This window comes from Kockovaella imperatae (genome assembly GCF_002102565.1).
Source record: "Kockovaella imperatae strain NRRL Y-17943 chromosome Unknown BD324scaffold_2, whole genome shotgun sequence".
Taxonomy (NCBI): domain Eukaryota; kingdom Fungi; phylum Basidiomycota; class Tremellomycetes; order Tremellales; family Cuniculitremaceae; genus Kockovaella; species Kockovaella imperatae.
The window spans coordinates 391,254-409,973 of NW_019028942.1; the positions used below are offsets into that span (position 1 = coordinate 391,254).

General features: G+C 50.8%; 9 protein-coding genes across 9 annotated transcripts; 4 read left to right on the forward strand and 5 right to left on the reverse strand.

The window, feature by feature from the left end:
• Positions 1-195: 195 nt before the first annotated feature.
• On the forward strand, positions 196-4,315 carry BD324DRAFT_640901 (putative actin cross-linking; the record flags this gene model as incomplete). Its single annotated transcript, XM_022017383.1, has 6 exons — positions 196-519; positions 573-1,377; positions 1,424-3,121; positions 3,177-3,862; positions 3,916-4,051; positions 4,125-4,315. 6 exons carry the CDS (start codon positions 196-198, stop codon positions 4,313-4,315), a joined length of 3,840 nt encoding a protein of 1,279 aa, XP_021873490.1.
• Positions 4,316-5,468: 1,153 nt separating this feature from the next.
• On the reverse strand, positions 5,469-6,777 carry BD324DRAFT_648338 (putative longevity-assurance protein-like protein; the record flags this gene model as incomplete). Its single annotated transcript, XM_022017825.1, has 3 exons — positions 5,469-5,957; positions 6,011-6,298; positions 6,370-6,777. The coding sequence occupies 3 exons, from the start codon at positions 6,775-6,777 to the stop codon at positions 5,469-5,471; spliced, it is 1,185 nt and encodes a 394-aa protein (XP_021873491.1).
• Positions 6,778-7,467: 690 nt separating this feature from the next.
• BD324DRAFT_614682 (hypothetical protein) lies at positions 7,468-8,741 on the forward strand. Its single transcript, XM_022014628.1, has 5 exons — positions 7,468-7,643; positions 7,703-7,748; positions 7,803-7,929; positions 8,029-8,429; positions 8,490-8,741. Exons 1-5 carry the CDS (start codon positions 7,577-7,579, stop codon positions 8,683-8,685), a joined length of 837 nt encoding a protein of 278 aa, XP_021873492.1. The 5' UTR covers positions 7,468-7,576; the 3' UTR covers positions 8,686-8,741.
• A 156-nt stretch (positions 8,742-8,897) lies between these two features.
• On the reverse strand, positions 8,898-9,851 carry BD324DRAFT_228563 (hypothetical protein). Its single transcript, XM_022012229.1, has 6 exons — positions 9,576-9,851; positions 9,444-9,520; positions 9,316-9,394; positions 9,241-9,268; positions 9,081-9,190; positions 8,898-9,029 (listed from the first exon to the last, which is right to left on the reverse strand). The coding sequence occupies exons 1-6, from the start codon at positions 9,772-9,774 to the stop codon at positions 8,932-8,934; spliced, it is 591 nt and encodes a 196-aa protein (XP_021873493.1). The 5' UTR covers positions 9,775-9,851; the 3' UTR covers positions 8,898-8,931.
• Positions 9,852-10,318: 467 nt separating this feature from the next.
• Positions 10,319-11,852, reverse strand: BD324DRAFT_614684 (putative endoplasmic reticulum vesicle protein 25). Its single transcript, XM_022014629.1, is given in 8 exon segments — positions 10,319-10,502; positions 10,568-10,641; positions 10,721-10,851; positions 11,070-11,142; positions 11,203-11,284; positions 11,348-11,477; positions 11,618-11,620; positions 11,634-11,852. 8 exon segments carry the CDS (start codon positions 11,744-11,746, stop codon positions 10,455-10,457), a joined length of 654 nt encoding a protein of 217 aa, XP_021873494.1. The 5' UTR covers positions 11,747-11,852; the 3' UTR covers positions 10,319-10,454.
• Position 11,853: 1 nt separating this feature from the next.
• BD324DRAFT_614686 (cysteine-tRNA ligase) lies at positions 11,854-15,120 on the forward strand. Its single transcript, XM_022014630.1, has 11 exons — positions 11,854-12,264; positions 12,319-12,407; positions 12,445-12,541; positions 12,615-13,019; positions 13,068-13,628; positions 13,673-13,780; positions 13,824-13,949; positions 13,992-14,098; positions 14,143-14,395; positions 14,455-14,626; positions 14,672-15,120. Exons 1-11 carry the CDS (start codon positions 12,031-12,033, stop codon positions 15,022-15,024), a joined length of 2,505 nt encoding a protein of 834 aa, XP_021873495.1. The 5' UTR covers positions 11,854-12,030; the 3' UTR covers positions 15,025-15,120.
• Positions 15,121-16,053, reverse strand: BD324DRAFT_614691 (hypothetical protein). Its single transcript, XM_022014631.1, has 5 exons — positions 15,812-16,053; positions 15,716-15,733; positions 15,506-15,565; positions 15,332-15,429; positions 15,121-15,279 (listed from the first exon to the last, which is right to left on the reverse strand). The coding sequence occupies exons 1-5, from the start codon at positions 15,895-15,897 to the stop codon at positions 15,239-15,241; spliced, it is 303 nt and encodes a 100-aa protein (XP_021873496.1). The 5' UTR covers positions 15,898-16,053; the 3' UTR covers positions 15,121-15,238.
• A 184-nt stretch (positions 16,054-16,237) lies between these two features.
• BD324DRAFT_614694 (signal recognition particle receptor beta subunit-domain-containing protein) lies at positions 16,238-17,631 on the reverse strand. The gene is made up of 4 exons (XM_022014632.1): positions 17,289-17,631; positions 17,142-17,242; positions 16,876-17,096; positions 16,238-16,807 (listed from the first exon to the last, which is right to left on the reverse strand). Exons 1-4 carry the CDS (start codon positions 17,446-17,448, stop codon positions 16,255-16,257), a joined length of 1,035 nt encoding a protein of 344 aa, XP_021873497.1. The 5' UTR covers positions 17,449-17,631; the 3' UTR covers positions 16,238-16,254.
• A 1-nt stretch (position 17,632) lies between these two features.
• On the forward strand, positions 17,633-18,660 carry BD324DRAFT_678818 (hypothetical protein). The gene is made up of 5 exons (XM_022019014.1): positions 17,633-17,740; positions 17,797-17,855; positions 17,921-18,205; positions 18,367-18,397; positions 18,460-18,660. The coding sequence occupies exons 1-5, from the start codon at positions 17,707-17,709 to the stop codon at positions 18,492-18,494; spliced, it is 444 nt and encodes a 147-aa protein (XP_021873498.1). The 5' UTR covers positions 17,633-17,706; the 3' UTR covers positions 18,495-18,660.
• Positions 18,661-18,720: the final 60 nt, after the last annotated feature.

Sequence of the window (18,720 nt, forward strand, 5' to 3'; positions counted from 1 at the left end):
TCTCAAGGCGTAATGCACTCGCACCAAAAGCGTATGTGTCTCGTCTACTGCCTGCTCTGGTTCATTTTCTGTACCGCAGAGTCTGCGACCGGACTCGGCTGCGGGCCGTCCGACCGGAGAAAACATGACCCAAATGTCGTCACTGACCACCAGACCCTCGAGTTCTTCATTATACCTTCATCTCACTGTATCGCTATGCCTCCTGCATCGCGATTTGGAGCATCAAAATATCGTAATGCTGTCCCTCACGTACCTCACAAAGATGAATGGTATCGCTCATCTTTGCCAGTGAGCTCCACGTCGACGTCGCCGACCTCGACGTTCAGCTCTGAAATCAAGACGAACCGACATGGGATATTCACTTTGACTACTAGCGGAGACTTCAGCTTCAGACCCTATGATGGGCAGCATGGAAGTGTGAAGAGTCAAAAGGGTATAGGGGGAGGAGGAGGCGTGGGAGATTGGGATGTCTCTGGACTAGAAAGTGGAAGGGTGATCGTTGGTGGTCTTGATGGGTCGGTGAGTGATTTATTAGTGACTCGGAGCATCGCAAAGCTGATATGTAAAACCAGGTATCAGTTTACAGCTTTGTACCTGATGATTCTGAGTCCTTGGACCTAGCACGTACTATTCCAGGGTCTGGCTCACCTGTAAGCAATCTGGTCCTTCACCCGACGACTCCAGATTTGGTTTTGGTATCAACCGCCAGCGGCACTTTGTCAATTTACAATCTAGCCTCAGAAAACACTAGTCCTGCCATCACTCTCAGCTGTCCTGAGCCCAAAGGATTGTGGTCTATTGCTTGGTCGGCCGACGGGAAACGCCTAGCTGCAGTTGGGAAAAGCGGAACAGGCTACATCTACGATCCCAGATCTGGGGTCGAGCCGGTGACGAAGCGGCTTCTCCCAATGCAGCCTCTCAAGCCGTCTCGTATAATATGGATAGGGGACAAAGTTCTCGTCACCTCGACGTCGAAGATGCGGAACAGGGAGTATTCAGCGTTCAAAAGCTCAGACATGTCTACAGTGTTCACTCAAACACTCGATACGTCCCCGGGTTTACTTATCCCGCTCGTCGATGAGGAGAGAAACATTGTATATTTGACCGGCAAAGGAGATAGTACACTACGTCAGGTCGAACTCTCTGGACCTCAAGGCTTCCAAGAAACTTTACACGCCCTCCCCTCACCTCTACCTTCCGGATCTTTCTCCCTGGCTCATCCAGCTACGTTGCCAGTCATGCAAGCTCAGATAGCCACAGTCTTGATTCCTACATCGGACAAGGAGGGAGATGCCATCATCCCGTTTGGTATTCGCGTCCCAAGACGGCAATTGATTGATTACCATGATGATCTATTCCCTGACATTGTAGGGACGGGTAAGTTGGACCGCGGAGTGGCAAGAGCTGATGCAACCGCGTTTAGTCCCTGAGCAAAGTGCCGATGAGTGGTTGAAAGGAGGGGACGAAGCACCATCGTCTATCTCTCTGGATCCTTCTCGGCGAGGCTTCTGGGAGGAAAAGCTGGCTCATTCGGCGACACGGAAGTCTTCGTCAAATCAGCAACAGGGTGCGACCAGAGAAAACGAGCCTAAGTCTCAGCCAACGCCTGGAGCTATTCCGTCAGCGGCGGGCACCTCTCCTAGTCCCGCGATACAACCAGCAACAGCTACCACTGTGTCTTCTCCGGCAGCCACAGATCCCTCACTGCCTCCACTCGAAAAGGACGAAACTTACGCCTCGACCTCTTACAAAGTTCGTGTCATTGGCAACTTCATCACTGAGCAAGTGGACAGGCACAAGAAGGCTGGAGGTAAAGGTCCGATCATCATTGGCCTTCAGGGACCTCAAGGATGCGGAAAGACCACACTTTCACGGGCACTTCTGGATGTTTTGACGTCGAAACCTATCAACCTCAATTTGGCTGTCCTCTCCCTCGATGACCTCTACCAGACTCATTCGGGGCTCAGAACGCTAGCAACAAAGCACTCCGATAACTCTCTACTCCAGGGTCGAGGGCCACCCGGTACACATGACGTGCAACTTGCCTCTCAAGTCCTGTCTGAGATCCAGAAGATCAACGACGAGCCCAACACCACGGTGTCGCTGCCCGTATTCGACAAGAGCTTACGTGATGGCGAGGGTGACCGCAGCTCACAAACGGTGCCTGTGCAAGGTCCCTTGGACGTCTTCATCCTCGAAGGCTGGTCTGTCGGCTTTGGCCCGCTGTCTCAGGAAGATCTACAAAGTCGTTACAAGTCGAAATCCTCCCTTACTGATACGTCATTTTTCATCAAACACCCTCTGTCATCCTTAGACACTCTGAACCACTACCTCGACCAATTCGCCAATGCGGTCTACCCATCACTTGGAGCCATCGTCGTCATTGAGCCTAAGAGCTACAAGTACGTATTTGATTGGCGATTGGAGCAAGAACGTACGATGAAATCGCAAAATGGAGGCAAAGGAATGGACGATGAGCAAATTCATGGTTTCGTGGAACGATATATGCCTGGGTACGAACTGTGGAAGGGTGGAGTGAGGGATACATCGATGACTTGGGCAGGCAATGGATTGGTCTTGACATTTGGCGAGGGGAGAGAAGTCACGGATGTTGCGAGATTAGCGGCACCGAAGGTGGATCAGTCTGCTCAGGTACAAGGGCGCAGTGAGAAGAATGACATCGGGAAAGAAGCCAACACGCCAACAAAGGCTGAGCCGGTCAAGCGATCCGCCCCTGCCAAAGCTGTCAATCCGACCTGGTCCCGCAAGTTTTTAGCTGGCAAGTCGCCCCTTATTCCGACTTACGACCAAGTCCCAGCCATCTCCACGCTACATCAGGATTCACAGATCCTCAAATGTACCTCTCGTCTAGCATTCTTCCCCATCTCTGGTCCGGGAGGCAGACTAGCGGTCCATCCTTTGTCGAAAAAAGGTAGGATGGACAACAGTGAGCAATTCTACCTCAGTGGAGGTGTCGACATTTCAGATTTCGCGGTAGAACATTTTGGCGATGATATCTGTCGTGTGGTGATCGCTGGGGAAGATGGAATCGCCAGGATGTGGAACGTCGATGGGTCCGGACTATCAGAATCCGGCAAGGAGCCTGACGCAACATTGCAAGGTATGTTCATCTGCTGGCGGTTCTGTCATCGCAGTGGTCCAACTGATGAGCTCAGGGGACAGCTCAAACAAGATCACGCAGGTGGCTTTCCACCCCACGGCCAAGGATCTCTTGAGTGGGGCGGCCTCAGATGCGATCTACCTGTTTGACCTGTCGAAACGCGAATTGGCTCTCACGGTCCAGGTCGAGGCGCAAGGCGGAGCATACAACGTGTCGTGGAGTCCTAGAGGAGATCGATTAGCCATTGCGCTGAAGGACAAGCGTATGGCTGTCCTCGATCCTCGAAAACCATCTCAGATTATCTATGGTCAAGCGCATGATTCTCCTCGCTCTTTCCAGATCGAATGGCTCGACGAGACGCATTTGATCAGCGTCGGCTTTGCACGTGGATCAATGAGGAAGATCATATTATATCAACTGGCGGGGGAGACTATCATTACTGTTTCCTCCTTGTCCATCGACACCTCTCCTTCTGTCCTATTCCCGTCCTATGATCCTGATACGAGCGTTCTCTACGTCTGGGGTAAAGGTGAAAGACAGATTCAAGCGTACGAGATTCACCCTGAAAACAAGGTCGAACCGATCGCGCGACTACCCGGATTCACAGCTGGCTCACCGCAGCTCGGGCTCACATTCTTACCTAAACGAATGGTGGATGTGAAGAAGGTGGAAGTGGCCAAAGCGTTGCGATTGACTGCGAAATCTATCGAAGAAGTTTCCTTCACCATCCCTAGGAACAGGGTGAGTGATGTGATTGGCCTCTCAACATGGAGCTGATGCCCTTATCCTATTAGCCTGACTTCTTCCAAGATGACATCTTTAGGGATACTCTGGACAATGAGACGCCAAGTCAGACTGCTGAGGAGTGGCTGGGTGGAGAAGATGCAGAACACAAGTATTTGAATTTGTGCCCACCAGGCATGACGGCGTGTAAGTGTGGCATCGTAGATGCCAGCTGTATTGGCGCGTTGGATGATGCCCCTGACGCTTTGCCTACACACAGTGTCTGTCGCTCCTCAAACGCCAGCAAAGAACAAGCCTAAATTCGTTCCTGCAAAGGACATCATGACGGAGGAAGAGAAGAAGAAGCAAGAAATGGACAAGCTGTTCGCGCGAGCTAAATTGGATGATAGCAGTGACGAGGAGGATGGTCCGCCCAAAAGTGGACTGGACCCGCCTGATGATGACTGGTAGGTGTCAAGCTGGAGGTCCCGGCGTCGTATGGTGATAAAGGAAAATCTGCATCTATTGTTTGGGCAAGTCACAATACGCGGCCACAGGCCGATTGGAGACTGATGATCGCTGATCGGCTACTCACACGCCAGGAGGGCCTGACGTGGATCTAGCCTACCCCAAATTGACTCCTTGAACGCTGACCTACTAATCAGCTGATCCTTTGATGCGTCAAGGGGAGTCTGTGGGAAAGGAGGTCCAAAAAGGCTAAAGCTAGGACTGGTTGAACAACATCCTGTTATTGAATTGCAGTGACAATTGATTGATTGATTGTTACGTCGACCAAGATGAGTCAGGCCAAGCCGTTCACACAGGTGAGAACTCATCATCGCGTTGCCGGCTACTTCTGACTTCTTATCCCCAAGAGATGTATCATCTACGGTCTAGAATCTGAGCAAGTGTTCAAAGATGAGTTTGAGCGAAAGATGGGTGAGCTTGGGTTTTTCTTTCTTTTCCGGCTCCCTCTCTCGAGGCTTTCGCTGAAGTTTGAATAGGCAAAGTCCATGGGATTTCCCTCTCGCTCTCAACGCCTCCGCGATACATTGCTCATGAGTACGGGGCGGATCATCATTTGGACGTGTACGTGGAAGCGACTTCGTGTCGGTCCTCATCTTCCTGCGACGCGAACCGCTACGATCCCGCCGCGACGGCGGCGGCGGCGGCGGCGGCAGCATCGATGACAAAGGTCGAAAAGAATCGCGTCTTTATCAGTTTGAAAGCCGCAGCTAGGAGTGTGGGTTGTGAGAGTGAGCTTCCAAGCCGGGCTTGTTATTTCTAGGACGAGGGATTGACATGCTTTAGTGTGCCCTGTCCGACAGACCTCGGGCTGAAACCCGGTGTAATCGAGCGAGGGCCTGTTAAAAGTATGTCCTTTGATGCAGTTAGCTGTAAGAGCTACTCAAGCACCTGGATCTGTACAGATCTACACTATTCATAAATTACACCAATTGTCGCGATGAGCGGTACGAGCACACAAGCTACTATTCTATCTTCATTGTTAAACGAAATCATCTTTCGCTTGAATGAGCTAGACAGTCTCCGTAGTCTGACTGAGAGCCCTGATCTCGCCACGCCACATCTACTTGACTTGAGTTGCGGACACGAGGATACCTCGCTATCTCCTCCGTCTGAGCTTCTCTGGAACTTCACTTGGGCCCTTTGATTCCGCCATCATGATGGCGTCATGCTCGGTAGCTTCGACCAACTCGACGTCGAGTCCTTGTTGGCCTTCTGGTGATTTCTCATCGGGGAATGCACCGTTTCTCTCTTCCTCATCCTCATCTCCAGCATCACTTCGACTGTCGGCTGCACCTTGACCTGTGACCACCCTCACGGCGACCATGCAAGCCATGTAGAACCATATCGATGCGAGGCCATAGAGGAAGACTTCCATACCGATGAAACCATAGTATGTCGTCTGAGTCAAATATTGGCCAGTCTGAGGACTCCAACGGAATTTGATGAATTTAGGTGCGTCGACGTAGGAAGTGTAAATGACGAAGGCGAGTCCGATCTGGCGTGAGACCAACCAGCCGATCAAAAAGGCAACAAAGGTGACATCGCAAAGGGTGGAGAAGGAGAGGTAGCGGAAGAGTTTTGCGAGCTGAGTGAGAAGTGTGAGCCTGGCATGTGTCAGCTGTTGGAATCTGGACTCACCGGTAAGAGGATATCACAAAAGTCCATCAACGCATGTATTAAAACTCCGACGCGGGAAAAGTTGGCGACGTAGCTCCCGCAGATCAAAGAGATGCTTAGTACGTGATGTGTCAACATTTGCCAGTGGTCCGATCTCCGTTGTTCAGAGTTGATCACGTAGATTTGATGTAGCCACCATCCAAGTTGAGCGAGATAGTAGAATTTGGTGAGGCCAGGAAGATATCGAACGGGATAGCTGCCCCATAAGGATTCGGGAGAGAGAGGCGCTTTCAATTGCATCAATATGACCTGAGGGGGGGGGGGGGTGGGGAGGGAAGATGAGCAAATGGAGAGTATAGCCGTCATGTCTTTCGACTCACCATGCCTAATGACCAGAAGACTGTACAGTATGTCAAGCTCCAACTTTGCTCCGCGAATCTTGTGACTGAATGTTGGATGGCTTTCTTCTCCAGTTTGTTCAGTTCCCTCGATGGCATCAACCAGTATCTGGCAAACGCAGAGAAAATGTACTCCATGGACAGATTTCGAAGAATAGTGAATCCAAAGGCGCAAGAGATGGTGATACATAGATCCATGATACCCTTGTCGTAGAGTGTCTCTGGAGCCACGAGCGAAGAAGAGGACGAGGAGGGGAGGAAGGAGGATCCAAAGGAGAATGGAGTGGATTGATTGACGGCATAAGAGAGTTGGAAGAATGGATGAAGTTGCGGTGGAAGGGTCGACAGAAAGTTATCGTACAAATTTGGAAGGGTCATTGAGGAGGCCATGGTGCAGAGAGTCTATGCACGAGCTTTCAAAGCCCGGATGATCGCGCGTGTGTGTGTATGTGCGTCTATGGATGTGAAGTTGTGGATAGTCTAAGAGATCAGGGGTTAGTCACTGGACAGAAACCTATCCCGCAGGTGGGCGTGGAGAAAGAGGAATGGGAAGCAGCAGGCAGGCGCGTTGCACATTCTCTCTCGGGAGTGAACCGAAATCCGATGGCGAGCCTACGCGGTGTACCTGCCTGCTCTTGCCCCCCATCCCCTCTCCTCGCCGCCTCGCCACCTCGGACTCACCAAACTTGAAATGCAGCGAATTCGGACTGATGGACGATCTGAAGAAGATTTCGTCGGGAAGCAGGATGATCTCTGCCCCCAACGAGATCCCGAGTAAAGTCGCTACTGGCTGGCTATGATGGGAAGAAAGAGAAGGATGTAAGAGAGAGACAAGTGTGTGATCTATGCTGTCTATTAAATCCCAAGTCTAACCTCCCTATGACGCCAACATATCCCACCCAAGAGTTGCTTTTAGTCCATGAGAGACGACGTAGGTCGAGTATAGCTGGTTCGTCGCTGTCTCAGTCGTCGTTTGTCGATCGGGTGCAGTCTATTGGCTCCAACACCAGATCAAAAAAAAATGACGGGACCACGTTGTCTTTAGTGCGGGAAATTGTTGATTATGTAAACTGTATCTCACACTTTATTCGATCATACCGGTTCGTATATTGGCTCGCGATCACACCTATTAAGTTGACAAAACGATTTGAGTGAGTGCTGTTGGTGTATAGGACCCCCAACATCAACCATGGCACTCCAGACACCATCCCTGTCCCTGTATATCACAAATATAGAGTCAAAGGTGAAAAAGCCAGGTGAGTCTGAGACATTGACATTGACGTTTTCCCTTGAGAGCTCATCGCATTGTAACCAGAACTCCGGTCACAATTGTATGCTCTATTCACGCCGTATGGTAGAGTGTGAGTGGGTCTTACTGGAAAGTATGGGGGGTCTGTCTTCTAACGTTAACTCAGTATCGACGTCACCGCGAAGAAACACGATGGAGGTCGAGGACAAGCATTCGTCACGTTTGACGATCAAGCTTCAGCGACCTCAGCTATGAGAGGATTGACAGGCGAGAGTTTTTATGGAAAGCCATTGGTGAGTGAGCCCCATGAGCCCATGACCAACCCTCCCCTACCTGTCCTCTTGAAAGGGGAAAAATGTCCGCATACTGATGGAATGTAATCTTTTTCCCAGTCCATAACGTATTCTAAGAAACCTTCCAACGCTACATTGTCACGCTTAGATCCTTCAGCATCTCGTGATGCAGCCGCTATCAAAGCTGCGAAATTAGTAGTCAGTCGAGCGCAAGGCGAATACGAACAATTGGAGAAGGAGAGAGAGGACGAGGAGGCAGGTAGAGGAGGTGGAGGTGGAGGAGCCGGAGCAAAAAGAGATTTGGAAGATGGAGAAGGTGGAGACGCTTCAGGCAGAAACACCAAGAAACCGAAAGTTGAGGAAGATGAAGCGATGGAGATTGAGATGGATGAAGACGAAGATGAAGGAGCAGCTGCAAGCTCGAGTGGTGGCGTAGCGCTGTTATGCTCAAACTTACCGCCAGAGTGTAATGAGATGGTCCTCTCTGCTCTCTTTGGACAGTAAGTCGGGGGGAAGAGTGTGTGCCAGCCCATACTGATAAACCCCCTTTTCTCTCCCAGATATGCCGGATTCACCAAAGCTTCCCCCCTTTCCTCATCCACCTCACTCCCTTCTTCTCACTCAAAACAGAACCCAGGAGCCAAGTCATTCCGCGTGACATTTGGATCAAAAGCAGAAGCAGAAGCCGCATTGCAACCTACAAAAGGCTATCTCATGCAGCCAGGATGGGAGATGAACGTGTCATTGGAGAGCTGAAGGAGGCGATCGGTCTGGAGACGCTGTATCAACATATGCATGTGGGGTCAATGGCACGATATGGTCTCGTCGGTCTTCATATGGGCTCGAAAGTTGAAATCGATGAAATCGATACTTGCGTGTGGCACGGACTCTTGCTGGCTTGGAGACGATACAGGATTGAGTTGATGATCTTTTGAGGGGCACTTCACTTCGATTCGATCTTGGACGCTCTTCGGAATGCTACTTGCTGACTAGCTGACCAATTTACTGAACACGCAAGCCCTGTCCTCCAAACCGAGCCATCATTTCACCCACTCGAGCCAATTGATTCTGGAAGTCTAGGATGTATTGACGGGTTTGTTCTGGCAAAGGGGGGCGTGAGCATCTCTACACATTGTCATTCAGCTGCTAACCATGCTTAGCCTCCTGTTCCTCAATGTCTTTCGCACCTTGTTCAAGCTCGTCTCGAATTCTGGCATTGAGTGCGTGGATTTCAAAGAATACTCTACGGACAGAGAGCTCACTGTGTCTCCATTAGACAGGACGGAAGCACGACGGATGCCCTGCACTCACGCAGCCGCGATACGGCTCTCGCCCCATCCTGGAGACTATGAGCTGATCCTCGCTCTCTCACTGGGTTGTGCTCACGCTGGAGGTATGGCCAGAGCTCGCTCTGGAATTTGTTCCAATCCTCTACGAGCTCAAGCTGAGCGTCAAACTTGGCGACCTGAAGCGGATCATAAGCGTCTGACTCGGGTCAAATGCTGCCAACGGACCGGAGCAGTGGGATCAAAGTCTTTCAACTCATCCTCTACCAAGTCTTCCGATTCCCCCTGGACCAATTGAGCTTGATCTGGTTTCATCGGCTAAGTTGGTCATTCTGCGATACGTAGCTGAACCCGGCTCACGAGCATACTGCTCCTGCTCTTCGCGTTTGTCAGACACGTCGACCTCATCTTCGTATTCTGGTACGAGAGCCGGCTTCAGAGGTGTTGACCGTTTGATGAGCTTGTTTCGCCCTCCAACACTAGAGAGTACGATGTTCCCTTTTAGGTCATCTGGGTGAGAGTATCTGGTGGGTGAGGGTGACGCGTTGGAGACGTTCATGATATTAGAGAGAGCGGCCGATCGTTTCTGCGGCGTGGGACCGCCACCTACGAACGCATAAGAGAGGTCCAGGACGCGCTCATTCGAGATCGCTTACCATTGAGAAGTTTTGAAATTGAGGAAGGTGTTTGAGCTTGATCTTGTGGATATTGTTGAGCTTGATTGGACTGAGGATCCTGAGGCTGTACTTGTGAAGCTTGTTGAACTTGCTGAGCACGCTGCATAGGGTAAGGGGGAGGAGCAGGAGGACCTTCAGTATCGATATCTGCGTTAGGGGGATTGACCCCAATCCATGAAGCGAGCAGGTTTGACATGATGAGTGGGATATCAGGCGCTCGTCAGTGTGAGGTGAGGTGAGGTGAGGTGAGGTGAGGTGAGGTGAGGTGAGGTGAGGTGAGGTGAGGTGAGGTGAGCTACAAGTGTGAGAGAGATGAGGTACAACGTCAACAATGTATCCAGGAGAGATGGTCCGTTTTTATCCGTTTACAGAGTTGAGTCAACTCGTCGAGCAGAGGTCAAAGCGTAAAGCAAGCAATCAACCCTGAAACATTCAAAAAAGGGGAGGGGGGATTCTGTCGCGTGGCCATGGTGATTGTCTATAATGGTCGTATGTGAATGCATGAGATGGGCTATGGATGTCGCTGACGAGCTGGCCATTCGCCTCGATCCGTTCGGCTGGCCTAATCGATGAGGTATTTGCGTTTGAAGAACGATCTCAGGTGTATCAACTACGCAATGTTCATCATGATTAGCGAAATAATGATCACCACGCAGTATAAATCCATCAACTCACCTGCCACACACCCAATGCAATGATGCCAATGAGTATGAGTATGCTAAAGTTTTTGACTCGTTCATTGGTGCTTTCTGTGGAGGAGATGGGTGATGAATCAGTAGCGCTCCACAGCACTAGGTCGGAAACGAAAAACGTTGGAACGTCACTCACCATTCGTATCTCTCATTCTCATTTCTCTTCGTTGCAAGTATCCCATTTCATCTACGATCTCCTTGGTCACTGCCTCTAGCTTTCTCATTTCTACTTCGAGAATCGACAGGGATTCTTGGTTCGCAATGGCACTGCGGGAGGGGTACGAGTCAGCCACTTGGCGATTCACTCATGTTGAATCGAAGGAACACCAAGCGGGACCGGGTAAAGGGCCCGCGGAGTAGATCGACACCCAAGGATGAACCCCCAGCCGAAGCCTTGTAGCCCCCGCCTTCACGTCCTCCCGCACGCAGGTTTTCTGCGAGGCTCCCAAGCCTTCTATTCGTTCCTTGGCTCCCTGCGCACTCACTTGTAATCCACTGCATCGGCTCCAATATCCACATCCAGCTCCACAGTCCTACTTGTTTTTCCACTGGAACTGCCTATGAACAGGGGATCAGTTCTCAACCAGCCTCCAGTCTATTCTCGCACGGCTCACTCACCCTGTACGTAGTTCCTCAGACATACTCCCACATCTGCACTTTCGTGTGTTGTGATCGCCAACCTAGTCTCGCCTTTTATATCCTTTCAAAAAAGGGAGAAGCTTCAGCCCCAACTGCCGGCTTTGCATGAGGTGGCAGGACTCACCCTTTTAGAGAGATACACATTCCCTCTTTCTGACCCATCGAGAATGTCTATATCTATCCTCTGACCCACTTCGAACGGCGCATTCGCAGTGACAATGACGAGGGAGTGGGCAGCTGCAAAATTCCATATACTGTGAAAGATGGGCAATATCAGTACTCTTGAGGAATGCACGTCCTGCACGTCTAGCAGTTTCGATAAAAGGTGACGCACCATCCTGCAAAAGACTGTCAGTCACGAAAGACACATTATTTCTCGGCGCAAGAAACGCTTCATAGACAGACACTCACTAGGTTTCGGATTCCTCTCCGCTTGCAGCTCGAGTTTGACGGCTTGCGCAAACCTGAGGTGTAAAAGGAGGAACACAGATACCACGAGCGGAGAAGGTACCCATGATCTCATCGCGGCTTAGCGAGGGGCTTCCGACGCGACGATGGACAAGGGGTTTATCCCAGGACGAGGAGTTGAGTAGCTGAGAGTGTGTCTACTGTTCAATTCGCGGTTGCTTCCTCGCTGGAGGGACGGCGCCCAATCGAGAAATAGGTGCGTGTTGGTTAAACACTGGGTCACGTGCGCCTATTGCCCTTTGGTTGTAACTCGGCTTCTGCAACAGGATTATCTCTCGACATGAAATATCACTTGCTGTAGACGACAGGCGGCGCGGGTGTAGAGTCAGAGGAGACTGCATGCTCTCATTGAGATCAGCTCGAATACTTGTAACTCCTCTCCGTAGTCCAAGAACTCAATCTTCACCTCTCTTCAACCATTCCCGAGCTCTTCTCCATCAGCGACGACAGCTCGCCAAGATGGCCGCATCTACCGAAGATAGAGCGTCGAGCTCTATGCCTGTATGGATCAAACCGAGTAGAGGGACAGAAGTGCCAGTATTGAAAGTTTACAATTCCTTGACCCGGACCAAGGTGAGCGGACCGAGTGTCTTTACCTAGAATGACCAATCCACCTAACCCTCTCAGGACGAATTCATACCTACGAAAGGCATGTCGGTCGATTGGTACAACTGTGGACCAACAGTGTACGATGCATCTCATATGGGTCACGCGAGGTGAGTTGAACCAAGAATTTTGTGTATTCACTATCAGAAACTACCTCACTCAGGATATCGTTCGGAGAATTCTGAGAGACTACTTTGGATACGACGTAAACTTTGTGATGAACATTACAGATATCGATGACAAGGTGAGTTCGGGTCTTCAACCCAAGCGCTTGGCCATAGGCTTCTACTCGAGCTCATCTAATGGAATCAACTTAGATCATCCTCCGTGCGAGAGAACAATACCTTCTGGATCAAGCCATCGAGTCAAATCCAACTCTTTCCTCCACCCTCTTAGAAGATACTCATACCGCCTTTTCAACCTTTTTCGAATCCAAACTTCTCAAATCTCTCCCCTCTCCCGTTCCTCCTCGATCTCCCAATGACACCACACTGAACCACTTCGCACTGATAGAAGAGCGGAACGCTAATGATGCGGAATTTTCACGTGCTGCCAAGGAGAAGGAAGAGAAATGGAGCATGTACCTGTCGAATCTGAGTAAATCAGCTCAAGCCATCAAGCTGGCAGAGAAGCGTTCGTCCTCTGGCGAGACGGGAGGGGATAGCGTCAGGGATCTGGTGGAGGGCACGTCTGGTGTTTTGGGACCATATTACGGCCAAACGGTGATTCAGCCCACTCATGATGAGAGGTATCAGCTCACATTCCACTAGCTGGCGCATACTGTGTCCGATCCTATTGGGATTTGCCGGAGCCTGACAGCCCATTGGGAAGCAAAATTCTTCCAAGATATGGCTCGACTCCGCGTCTTACCTCCGGACGTTATCACCCGAGTGTCAGAATACATCCCTGAAATCGTATCGTTCGTTCAACGCATAGTCGATAGAGGATTCGCGTACGAAGGGGGAGGCAGTATCTGGTTCGACGTGAACAAATTCGAAGGTGCTTCGGAGGAAGAAGAAGGAAACAGCTTCAAGCATGAATATGCCAAACTTCAACCATCCTCCAAAGGGAACAAGAAACTATTGGACGAAGGTGAAGGGGCATTGACCGCAAGCTCGGGTAAACGCCAAGCGGCAGATTTCGCAATCTGGAAAGCTAAATCTAAACCTGGGGAGCCAGCTTGGGCATCGCCATGGGGAGAAGGAAGACCAGGATGGCATATCGAATGCTCCGTCATGGCGAGCGCCATTTTGGGGAAAGGAATGGATATACATTCTGGAGGTGTGGATCTCATGTTCCCACACCACGATAACGAATTGGCTCAATCAGAGGTGGGCAATTGCCAATTGAAACGATATGCTGATGTCGTCCAAAGGCGTATCACGGCTGTCAGCAATGGGTCAACTACTTTTTACATACGGGACATTTGCATATTGAGGGATTGAAAATGTCGAAGTCCTTGAAGAACTTTATCACCATTGATGTGAGCAGCGTAGCGGTGGAGTATCGGCTGAAGGCTTTTACAGGAAGCATTGGCAAAATTCTCCGCTCGACAGCTTCGTCTAGCATTCATGTTGCAATTGTGGAATGCCAAGATGGATTTCAGAGAAGATTTGCTCAAAGATGTCCGAACAAAGGAGGATCTGTTTGACGTGAGTCTGAAAACTGCGAACACTTGGCCGATGGGTCTTTAGAATTTCTTCTCCAACGTCAAGGCTCGTCTCAATCAAGCTGGACAATCGGGTCCTTCACCAGATGGCAAGCATCACTTTGATGCACCGGAACATGCCTTGATGAACGAGTGAGTGTAATTGTATCACTTTCTCCAGCTGAAGGTGCACCCAGATTCCACTCTGCTCAACAGGCATTCCGAGCCTCACTCTGCGATTCCTTCAACACCCCTCAGGCCATTTCTACCCTTGTGAACCTCGTCGGCGAGGTCAATACCTACATCTCCAAAGCTTCTTATAACGCTCACGTCCTCGAGCCCATAGCAGAATGGGTGACGCGAATGTTGCGCATGTTCGGTCTGGGTGAAGGAGGCGCCACTGGGGGCATCGGATGGGGTAAAGAAGGAGACGAAGCGGGTGGAGCGGATGTGAGTATTGGAATTATCTGAGGGGGAGTACTCTTTGTTTGTTCCTGACGGATCTGCAGTTTGAAAGCCGATTGGACAAGTACCTCAAAGCAATGTCTTCATTCAGGGACGATGTGCGAAAATTGGCCATTTCTGGAGGATCCTCCAAAGACATGTTGGCATTGTGTGATAGGTTCAGGGATGAAGATCTGGTCAATCTCGGTGTTCAGCTCGACGACGGACAAGGCGCGGGTGCGTACAGCACACGATCCATGAGTTGTATTGATCCCGTTCTAGATGGTTCTGCCTTGTACAAGCTTGTGGACCCGGCTGTCCTCCTCCGAGCAAGGGAAGAAAAAGCTGCCATCGCAGCGGACAAAGCTGCGAAGAAAGCTGCCAATGCCGCTGCTGCAGAAGCGAAACGAAAAGAACAATTGGAAAAGGGTAGAGTCGATCCCAAGGACATGTTCAAACCTCCCAATGTTCCTCAGGGGGCGTACACAGAATGGGACGATGCGGGACTACCACTCAAGGACGGAGAAGGGAAAGACGTTGCCAAGTCGCAGTTGAAAAAGTTGGTCAAGGAGCAAAAGGTGCAAGAGAAATTACACGAGGCGTTTCTTGCATGGCAGGCGAGTGGTGAGAGCTGAAAATGAGCGACGCTAGATTGGGCAGGACGTCCGGTCTGGATATCATTTTTATGCGGAGAGATTCTGTTACGGATCTGTAGGCAACACTGTAGACGGATTCGTACGTCATCTAGATCATTTCATCTTGCATGAGACAAGTAGCGGCGCTACGTAGACATAGATTTCAAGTCCCATGGACTCTTGATCGATCTGACCCCGACAACATAGTGCTTGTCTAGTTGGTTGAGCCGTAGTATTGTTGATGAGGAGGGGGAGCTGAGATATTGATCAGCCCGGTCAACTGTCCGAGTTAGCTTGAGGCACTCACGAGCCTGACTTCCGACGGCAGGTCCATTGCCCACGAACTCTCCATTTCCAAGGTACGTGTATCCGTGTCTACCGTACGTTTCTTCCGCCTTGATCCGTCTGCAAGGGTGAGAAAGCGGGGTAAGCGCAGGCCCAATTTGATCATAAACGGCATAGAAAGAGGAAAGGAACTCACTTCCAAATGATGTACAGACCGTGAATATGGCCTGGGATATATCCCAAAAGGGTCAACAGGCTGTTTGAATGAGGTCAGCCAATTCGAGCTCGGCGGTCTGAGCGGTATGTATGCGCAGGTTGACCTGGGGTATGTAGCGCTCGCTGTGCTTTGGGGGTGCCGGGAGGGGGAAGGGTGGGGAAGAATGGACGCGAGAGATTCTACACTTACACATTGATCAGGAGGTCACTAGAGAATCAATCAAGCAAAGTCAGCAATGAGCCCAGAAGGCGCATTCCATGATAAGGACACCCCCAAAGAACTCACCAAGAGCATCCGGTGATGAATGCTACGGCGGCAGGAGGGAAAAGGATACAGACGATGATGAGGAGGATGTCACTTCCTTGAACCATGATTGTCGAGCGCGGGTGCGTTGCTTGCTTGAGTTTGAAAGATTTGCTTAGGAACAAAGATGCTGGAAGATGTTGAGAGTTCACTCCAAAGAGGCGTGGCAAGCGTTTAATGAGGGAGTGGCCAACCCAGCCAACGTTTTTGATTCCGCTCCGGGGTTAAAGGAGTGATGACGTCAAATCAACAAATTGGCAGTGAGTGAGTGAATGAGTGGCCGCTCGTGGCTCGTGGCTCGTGGCTCGTGGCAGTCTTTGATACAACGAATCGAATGTCAAAGAGTATGTCAGGAAAGATTGCACTCACTCGCGCACAGATACTTCAGAGCCATCTGTGTTGAGGCTCTACATGGACCCCATGCATCACATTTCCAGAAGAAGAAAGTCTCTTAGATCATCTAACCCATCCGGTCCCTTTTCTTCGTCACTCTCCTCCTTGGCCATCTTCATCTCTGCTGCTGTACTGCTGCTCTTCGCTCCTCCCAACGCTGTACAGCCCCACTTGACCTCTACACCCTCCACATCATTCCACGAGAAAGGCCCCTTCCCACCCCATATCAATCCCTCTGCATCTTCATTTTCCAGCCCTTCACTCGATACAGCGACGTTGGAGCCGCCAAATAATCGGGACCAGAATGAAGTGGTAGAGGAAGGGACACGGGACATGCCTTCAATCTTGCCACTTTGGGTCCCTCGAGCTGATTTTAACCTGTCCATCTCGCGTGTCAAGATGGTCTTGAGGCGTTCTAGAGCGGTCGTCCGTGTGGATTCGGGAATTACAGGTCGAATGCCTGCCGGTGGTGAGGGTCGAATCAAAAGGTCAGTCTTGTGTGACAGGATCAACAGCTGGATTGGATCGCCGTGAGGTCGTTGAGAGGCCGTAGACGCGAGCAGAGTGAGCAGAGAAGGCAACAGTCTGCGACGCGAGAAGGGAAGATGTTATTAGCAATGGGTTTGTCGAGACTTGAATCATGTCCCACTCACTCTGCCACTTGCGCTGAGTTTCTCACCAGTCCAACGATATCCACGACAAATATTGCGGCAGATACATCCTCTAGGTGTTTCTTGATTTCATCGGCGAGCCTAGGGTGACCAGGAACATCCACGAGCCTGATCTGTCGACAGGCTCCTGATGAACAGAGAGCAAATGTCGTATCGCTGACTTGGATAGAAGTGTGTGTCTGAGGATGTTCACCTTGCACCAGCTAGAGAATGTGTCAGGAAATCAAACACAGCACAAGACTCCTCACATTGACAAACAAGGATGTCTTGCCTCCGTCCTGTGGTCCGACGAGGAGGGCTGTGGGTGTCCCGCGCCGGCCTTTACGAGACTTGGTCCTGGACTGTGATTCTAATTCCAATGAGCTCGATCAAAGCGTATTCAATGATTAGCCTACGAGTGAGGAAGAAGACAAGGTATCCAAGGATTAGTCCGAGAAGTATGGCTTTCCAATGCTGAGAAGCGACTTTTGACAGGAGCTGAACCAATCGTGTATACAGAGAGTCATCGATAGAGCCATGTGGACCGAGACGAGCGGCATCTCTGAGTCTTTCCATCGTGTCGCCCCCTTGAACTCCCTATCTCTGCTGCCCTCGGTTCTCAATCACAATGAGTTATTACAGTCCCAAAGTCCATTTCAAGCAGCATTTCGACGCCCCCCTCCGGTCCGGGAAATTTGATTCCGCGTGCCAGAAGCAACCTGCCCCTCTGACGTACATGTTCGACCTCGTCGGTAGTGATATTAGATACTATCTGTTGAATCGGAATCCCATTGACTCGTCACCTCTCCCATCTCCCTTCCAGAATCCTCCACCATGGCCACCGTCACTGATCCTAAAATTGCCGAGGGTGAGCTGATACTACACTCGCCATGATATCTGTCGTCTGACCCGTTTGATACGTAGCATACGAAAATGTCCGGTCCAATAGTGACGAGACGACATGGATGATCTTAGACTACGAGGTGGGTGTCTCGCATCTTTGTCTCCTATCGGTATCGGTGAGCCATGCTAATGCCCGCTTTTGCAGTCTGATAAATCCGATACCTTGACTCTCACTTCGACTGGAACAGGTAACCTCGAGGAATTCGCATCCAAGCTCGAACCGGGACACGCTTCGTTCGGCTACATCCGTGTAACGTACAAGAATGACGATCATTCGTCTAGAGAAAAGTTCTGCCTTGTCATTTGGATAGGTGAACAAGTCAAAGTCATGAGGAGGGCCAAAGTGTCGGTTCATACGGCAGATGTGAAACGGGTTTTAAAGGCGTATTCTATCGAGGTTTCGGCATCGACCAAGGGGGATCTACAGGAGGTGAGTGACGAGCGAGCAACACGCACCACGCAACACGAGCCAAAGCGAAGTCTTGCGAGGCGCAACCATGTCCATATCCCCCCCCCCCCCCCTTTTCCAAAAAATGACTTTTTGTGGCCGTCATGTCGTGCCCGGACCAACGTCGCTGACCTGTTTGCCAGAAAGACATTGTATCCCGACTCAGAAAAGCAGGTGAGTCGACGGTCATGTTCATTGGGTAGTGAATCCTCTGCTGACCCCCATCGACTACCCAGGAGGAGCAAACTACAACAGAAGTGATTTCGACTGAGGGGTTTTGTGAAAGGGATTCAGATCAATCGCATGCATGGTGTTGAAACCAGAATGATTGTTCTGCTATTTACGCCCCTCGGTGCCTTCTAGATAGCCAGAGTGCCGACCTCGGCCATCCAACATACCATCACTCCTCCTCCTCCTCCTCCTCCTCCTCCTCCTCCCCCTCCTCGGGCAAGTCCAGCTTTGAGCTGTTGTCAACCCAGGACCGAGACGCTGTCTGG

Excerpts from the sequence above, each read along its gene's own strand:
- BD324DRAFT_614686 (XM_022014630.1), top strand. The coding sequence starts at position 12,031 with ATGCTCTCATTGAGATCAGCTCGAATACTTGTAACTCCTCTCCGTAGT. Across the intron at positions 13,950-13,991 it reads CAAAGGAGGATCTGTTTGAC|AATTTCTTCTCCAACGTCAA; the intron begins GTGAGTCTGAAA and ends ATGGGTCTTTAG. Across the intron at positions 14,396-14,454 it reads ACGAAGCGGGTGGAGCGGAT|TTTGAAAGCCGATTGGACAA; the intron begins GTGAGTATTGGA and ends ACGGATCTGCAG.
- BD324DRAFT_614694 (XM_022014632.1), bottom strand. The coding sequence starts at position 17,448 with ATGGAAAGACTCAGAGATGCCGCTCGTCTCGGTCCACATGGCTCTATC. Across the intron at positions 17,243-17,288 it reads CCTTGTCTTCTTCCTCACTC|AATCACAGTCCAGGACCAAG; the intron begins GTAGGCTAATCA and ends CATTGGAATTAG. Across the intron at positions 16,808-16,875 it reads AACTCAGCGCAAGTGGCAGA|ACTGTTGCCTTCTCTGCTCA; the intron begins GTGAGTGGGACA and ends CTCGCGTCGCAG.
- BD324DRAFT_678818 (XM_022019014.1), top strand. The coding sequence starts at position 17,707 with ATGGCCACCGTCACTGATCCTAAAATTGCCGAGG. Across the intron at positions 17,741-17,796 it reads TGATCCTAAAATTGCCGAGG|CATACGAAAATGTCCGGTCC; the intron begins GTGAGCTGATAC and ends TTTGATACGTAG. Across the intron at positions 17,856-17,920 it reads GGATGATCTTAGACTACGAG|TCTGATAAATCCGATACCTT; the intron begins GTGGGTGTCTCG and ends CCGCTTTTGCAG.
- BD324DRAFT_614684 (XM_022014629.1), bottom strand. The coding sequence starts at position 11,746 with ATGAGATCATGGGTACCTTCTCCGCTCGTGGTATCTGTGTTCCTCCTT. Across the intron at positions 10,852-11,069 it reads GCCGATGCAGTGGATTACAA|TGCCATTGCGAACCAAGAAT; the intron begins GTGAGTGCGCAG and ends CCCCTCCCGCAG. Across the intron at positions 10,503-10,567 it reads TTGCATTGGGTGTGTGGCAG|TTGATACACCTGAGATCGTT; the intron begins GTGAGTTGATGG and ends AACATTGCGTAG.
- BD324DRAFT_614691 (XM_022014631.1), bottom strand. The coding sequence starts at position 15,897 with ATGGTTCAAGGAAGTGACATCCTCCTCATCATCGTCTGTATCCTTTTC. Across the intron at positions 15,430-15,505 it reads GGTCTGTACATCATTTGGAA|ACGGATCAAGGCGGAAGAAA; the intron begins GTGAGTTCCTTT and ends TCACCCTTGCAG. Across the intron at positions 15,280-15,331 it reads TGCCGTCGGAAGTCAGGCTC|CTCCCCCTCCTCATCAACAA; the intron begins GTGAGTGCCTCA and ends TCAATATCTCAG.
- BD324DRAFT_614682 (XM_022014628.1), top strand. The coding sequence starts at position 7,577 with ATGGCACTCCAGACACCATCCCTGTCCCTGTATATCACAAATATAGAG. Across the intron at positions 7,644-7,702 it reads GTCAAAGGTGAAAAAGCCAG|AACTCCGGTCACAATTGTAT; the intron begins GTGAGTCTGAGA and ends CATTGTAACCAG. Across the intron at positions 7,749-7,802 it reads TTCACGCCGTATGGTAGAGT|TATCGACGTCACCGCGAAGA; the intron begins GTGAGTGGGTCT and ends ACGTTAACTCAG.
- BD324DRAFT_228563 (XM_022012229.1), bottom strand. The coding sequence starts at position 9,774 with ATGAACGTCTCCAACGCGTCACCCTCACCCACCAGATACTCTCACCCA. Across the intron at positions 9,395-9,443 it reads ACTTTGATCCCACTGCTCCG|GTCGCCAAGTTTGACGCTCA; the intron begins GTCCGTTGGCAG and ends GATCCGCTTCAG. Across the intron at positions 9,269-9,315 it reads GCTCTGGCCATACCTCCAGC|GATGGGGCGAGAGCCGTATC; the intron begins GTGAGCACAACC and ends CATAGTCTCCAG.